Below are 6,000 nucleotides of genomic sequence, written 5' to 3'. Positions count from 1 at the left end.
TGTGATGTGATGTGATGTGATGTGATGTGATGTGATGTGATGTGATGTGATGTTCTATCCTTTGCAATCCAATCATATTTTGTACTATTTTCTTTCTTTCTAGACGGATGAACAAGCCATGTTAGAAGATACACTGGTTGCACTATTTGATTTGGAAAAAGTTTCTTTTTACTTTAAACCATCAGAAGAGGAACCACTGGTTGCAAGTACGTAGTTAAATGTCTCATAGGTGTTTCATAGAATTTTTTGACATCAAACAAAAACATATGGCATAACTTTGATATTATATTTGATATATAGTTCAAATTGTTTTATATAAAATATTATATTTAGGGTAAAATAAATAATAATAACCAACTGTGGAAGTGATAGAAAATATACGAGAAGAGGCTTATACCAGACCATTGAAAGAACCTTGCGTTTCTAATTAAGCCATGGGTCAGAGGAATGACCTGATCTGGCTTACCTACTGAAAGCTGCCTCTGATTGCAGTGTTGAATAAAGCATTACTGGGGACAAGGACAGAAGCAAACCAGTGAGGAAGCTACTTCAGTGACCCAGGTTGAAAGATGATGGGGACTCGACCTTGAGGGTAGCTGTGGAGATGATAACAAGTGGTTGATTCTGAATGTATTAAATTATGAAGGTAGAGAGAACAGAATTTTATTAAAGTTTCATCTTCACTGATAAATGAGAGAGAATGAGAACATGAATTACAATGTTAAGGATTTAGATTATATTCAAGGGAGAACTTGGTGAAGGGGATTAATTGATTAGGATATTATTACTTGAAAAAATTGTATGGTCTTCTGTGGGCATGTATAAAACAGAATATATTTTCATTTACTTTAGTCATGTGGGTATGATTTTTCCAAAGGCAGAGAAACTCTTATTTTCACAACATGACCTGTTTTTTTTTTTTCTTTTAGATTTTGCTTTAGGGGCCATAAGCTCACAGGAGTACTGTTTTCCATGGTTCAAATACAACATTACTGGTGAATGGTCTGTTGAACAAGCAGGCAGGGGACCCGTGTTATAAGCTTGATAAAACAGTTACTTATTGCATAGCCACCATGAGAGGTTTAACTTTAGCACATTGAAAACTAGTATAAATATTAGAGATAATTAAGACCACATAAGCAATATTAGCATGTAAATGTGTACATATCTGTGACAAATATAAACATTCATATAATTCATATATATTTTTATGAATGTCCCCAAAGCATAACCTCAACTTCTGAAAACAGGTCCCTAGGGCAAGGTCAATTCCAATGCTACACTAATAGATATTCCAAGCAAGTCATTAACAGTGATGGTAGGAACATACCTAAGTATATTCAGGAAAGAAGAGAATTTTTTAATACCCAGTGTCATCACATCTTATTTAAGTGGTATAAGGAAGCTAGAGCTTTATTATTAATTGCATGTGATTTGATCTTTCTGTAAGGTTACAAACAGAGGAGTCAGATGGACAAATTAATTTGCATCACTGTAGTGAAGACTAGTTTGGCTGCTTGTCTTTGAGGGAAGGACTGAGCACAGAGGGGAGGAAACATGAAGTTATAAAGAGAACAGTGCTTTGAAGATAAGAAACTTGAGTTCCAAACTTGTGCGACTCTTATCCACAAACATGGGAGTACTAGCTTTCCCTCACTCATGGGGTCATGAGCCTTAAATAAGATAATGTATTTGCAAGTCCCTAGCCTTGCACATTCTCTCTCTCTCTCTCTCTCTCTCTCTCTCAAAAACAAATAAACATTAAAAAGAAATTTAATGAAAAAAACAAAAATTAAAAAAAGGGGTGCCTGGGGGCTCAGTCGGTTAAGTGGCTGACTTTGGCTCAGGTCATGATTTTGTGGCCTGTGGGTTCAAGCCCCACATTGTGCTCTGTGCTGACAGCTCAGAGCCTGGGACCTGCCTTGGATTCTGTCTCCCTCTCTCTATGTGCCTTCCCTGCTTGTGCTATCTCTCTCTCTCTCTCTCTCTCTCTCTCTCTCTCTCTCCCTCTCCCTCTCCCTCTCCCTCTCCCTCTCCCTCTCTCTCTCAAAAATGAATAAACATTCAAAAAATTGAAAAAAAAAAAAAAAAGAAAGTCCCTAACATTACAAGGCTCGTGGTAGTATTCAGCAAATATTTGAACCCATCCTCCTCACTTTATTACTCTGCATTCTTTTTAAAGAGCTATGTTTAGCGTTATTTATAGTCGTATTTTTGCATTAAAAAATAATGAGATTCTGAAGAAATAGGGCTTGCAAGCAAGTTGAACTCAAATGTCTGGATTGAAGACATTTTATTTTTCTTTAAGAAATACTAGGTATATACACCATGCTAACTGCTGAACTAAATTCCCGAGATACAATAGTGACTAAATAAAACAAAGATCCCATGGGCATGAAGCTTAGAAACTAGTGAGAGATAGAAAGGAATAGATGGACATTGTAACCCACTGTAGTATAGGGAAAGTACGAGATCCTTTCTATGTCATGTTAGGTAATTAGTGAAGAAGGAATAAGTGAGCTAAATGATTAGGTTGTATAAAATTAAATATATTTTATGGAAAATCTTCATGTTTTTGGAGAATAAAAATATAATGATAGCAAATCTTCCCCCCTTTCAATGGTGATACAGGTAATTTTACTATAATGATTAGCAGAATGGATATTTTTGAGCTTTCACTTTTTCTATATGAGCCAGGCATTGCACCTGTAACCGTGGATGCCGTGGTGAATAGGACAGACACCATCCCTATCTTTATGGAGCTCACAGCCTACTTGGGAGAAAACAAAGAAGGAATCAACTACAAAGATGATTAGGGCCATGATAAATCCTATGGAAGAAATAAGCAGTGCATAAAGAATGAGGGTACGGTGGCTCTTTAAGGAATCAACAAGGAAGGGCTCTCAGCAGAAATAGCTTTTAAGCTGAAATCCAAAGGGTGATAAAGACCCAGCCCTGCAGAGGGTCAAGGAAGAGCAATTCAGGCAAAGGGAACTAACAACTTCTTGGAGACTTACCTTCAAATTCATGGGCCTGTTCAGTGACGGAGGGCCAAGTTTACTGGGATGGGATGCCACGGTTGGAATTCCTCTGTGGAATAAATACCATAGGAGAGAACTTTTCTTCGTGCAATAATTTTTTTGTAGCCTTTAATTGTTACATAGTCCTAATCTTCGATTTTTTTTCATAGTAGATAAATTTCCACAAATAAAAGGCAGCAATTTCAGCTCCACATTACTATGTGCTTTTACAGGTATACCAATTACTTTGAGAGAAGGTCATTCTTTTACTCTTAGCTTTAACTTCATTTTAAATTTAATATACTTGATAATTTTCAGTCATTTTCACTTTCTTTCTTCCTAGGATAGCATGTTTATTTGTCCTATAATGGAACTCCAACTGCTGCATTATTATCTTTCTTTCAAAAACATTTCGTGCCAAAGAGTAAACAAATGGAGTTTTAAAAATTGAAATACAAATGAAAGACATTGTATGTAAAGGGGAACTAGAAAATACAAATACTTAGTATATACTTAGTATATATACATTTTCTATAGTGTCTGTGCATCCTTTTTCTATTATAGAGCTAAGGAAAAAACGGAGTTTCCCAATCATTAAAATCCAGTTAATTTCCAACTCTTCAACTGAGAAATGTCTTCTCTTTTCTAAACCAAAATCCTTTATACCTCCCATAAGCATATAGAAAGGGGCTCCTAGGTGGCTCAGTAAGAGTCCAACTCTTGATCTTCGCTCAGGTCAAAGCCCTGCATCAGGCTCTGCGCTGACAGCATAGCCTGCTTAAGATTCCCTCTCTCTCCCTGTCTCTCTGCCCCTCCCCTGCTCCCTTTCTCTCTCTCTCTCTCAAAATAAATCAAGTTAAAGAAACTTTAAAAATATGGAAAGAAAAATAAAATAAGCATTATTATATGGCATAAAAGAGACTTGTAGATGTTAATGCAATACCTCTGCTATTGATATGCATAATTACCTACATTTAATGAGAAACCTGGAATCTCTCTTCCATAATGGATTTAACCTTGAACTCTACTTTTATACATAATTTTATTCAAGAAGTAGGTTAGAACTAACAAATATTGAGCAAGAACTTGTATTAAAATTTCTACTATATTTTTGCCTTAATTTTTAACTTGGTTAATACGACTATTCTAGCTTCTTAGGAAGATCTTACATTCTTTTTAAATGAAATGAAAGTTATTTGTCTTGGATAAGTAACATAAAATGAGAAGTATTTATGATAGCACTATGAAATACTCCTGCATCATTTTAGCTTTTCAAATTGGTTGTTTTTTGGGTTTAGTTTTTTATTTTGCTTTTGTTTTTGAGTAATTAAACTTAAGATCTTTGAGAAAACTAAAAGAATTTGGACAGATAATTTCTAATGACTGTAGGGCATCAACAGAGGTAATATGTTTTTGATCTGGTGCTCAGGGAATGGAACTTGCAAAACCCATGCGAATTTTGATAATGGTTGCTCTGTACCCAATCTCTTGTACACTACTTAAGAATTGTACCCAAAGGACTCATTTTGACTAAAATATGAATGAGGCAGCTGCCCTGGGAGATTCTGATTCCAAACCATGTGTAACTAAACTTCTCATTTAGTTAAGTGAGACATCTGGTGTGTCAAAGTGTAACGGAGTTTCCTATTGTAGAATTTTATATACAGTACAGTAATAAATCTGTTGCTTTAGCTAATAAGAATCTGATTTAATACTTTCACTGAATAGCGCTGTAAGTTTGCCTAACCTGAACTCGAGATATAGTCAAGTATATTGTATGAGTATAATACATTACATATAATATGCATATATTTATATTAGTTTCTAGTAATTTTCAAGATTTTTTAAAAAGTTAACAAATACACTTTATAACATAACCTGACTTTTGGAAATAATGTAATATTAAATGTCATTTAGATGTTCCTCTTACATATCAAGCGGAAGGAAGTCGGCAGGCTCTGAAAGTTTACTTCTACATTGATAGTTATCATTTTGAACAGCTGCCTCAACGTTTGAAAAATGGAGGAGGGTTTAAAATTCATCCTGTTCTTTTTGCACAAGGTAAACTACTTTTTTTAATACATGTACTTAAATTATGTTATCTTTATTTTTAAAAATACATGTAATTGTAGCCATCATATTTGTTTTTCCATTAATTCAAAAATTCCTTCGCAGTACCTAGGTAATGTATTTACTTCTGCGAATGTTTATTAAGGAAAGAATAACATTAGTTTTAAATATTTACCAAATAGGACTGCAACAGTATTTATAATGGAGAAACAAGACATGAGTGCTTTAAATGATACAGATAAATTAATTTGGCTCAAATAAATTATGGTAGAGCCATTAAAATTATATGGTTAAAATTTTTTTATGAGATAGAAAAAGATTGGCAATGTACACATGCAAGTTACAAAAAATTTATATTCCATTCTCAATTATGTAATCCAAGTATGTATATAATCAAATGTATATAAAATGTTTTTGGTATCATTGGGTGATTAAATTGATGATGATTTTTTATTCTTTGAGTTTTTACCCTGAGTAAAAATATATTCCTTTTATAAATAAACAAATTGTTTTGGCAAATGAACAATGAGTTTTTTTTAACTGCAATAGAAGAAATTAAGGTTAACATGAGTAAGAGTCTTTCAGTGAACTGGTTTCCAAGGAAAGATCCTGGATCTTTTTTATTTCCAGAGGCACAAATGCAGCCCCAAACTGATTAGAAGTCCAGATTATTCTAGTGTAGTTTCTTCTAGTCTATGATTTTTTTTTTTTTTAACTCATGCTGTGGTCACAAGATTATATCAATTTCTCTGAGCAGGTCCATGGAGGATTTCATTTTTTTCTTCTATTGAGTTTTCAAGAACTGCATCAGTTTTGCTGTGAAATTTTTATATTCTAATAAAAATGAGAAGAGTAGAGAAATAAAATTAATCTCTGTAACTGAAGAACAGACAGGCAAATGAAATCAAAA

At 33.8% G+C, this 6,000-nt stretch overlaps 1 protein-coding gene across 3 annotated transcripts in view; it reads left to right on the top strand.

Annotated features, from left to right (window-relative positions):
* The window catches only part of PREX2 (phosphatidylinositol-3,4,5-trisphosphate dependent Rac exchange factor 2), a 292,500-nt gene that overhangs the window by 203,096 nt on the left and 83,404 nt on the right, over positions 1-6,000 (top strand). For all 3 annotated transcript variants that reach the window (XM_049633306.1, XM_049633307.1, XM_049633308.1), the window contains 2 exons: positions 104-206; positions 4,938-5,081. In XM_049633306.1, the coding sequence (XP_049489263.1) occupies positions 104-206; positions 4,938-5,081 (247 nt within the window). The remainder of the gene's footprint in view (positions 1-103; positions 207-4,937; positions 5,082-6,000) is intronic.

The sequence above is a fragment of the Panthera uncia genome, chromosome F2 (genome assembly GCF_023721935.1).
Source record: "Panthera uncia isolate 11264 chromosome F2, Puncia_PCG_1.0, whole genome shotgun sequence".
NCBI classification, from domain to species: Eukaryota; Metazoa; Chordata; class Mammalia; order Carnivora; family Felidae; genus Panthera; species Panthera uncia.
Note: the sequence above shows the minus strand (reverse complement) of the source record. Positions and strands in the feature narration are given on the sequence as shown.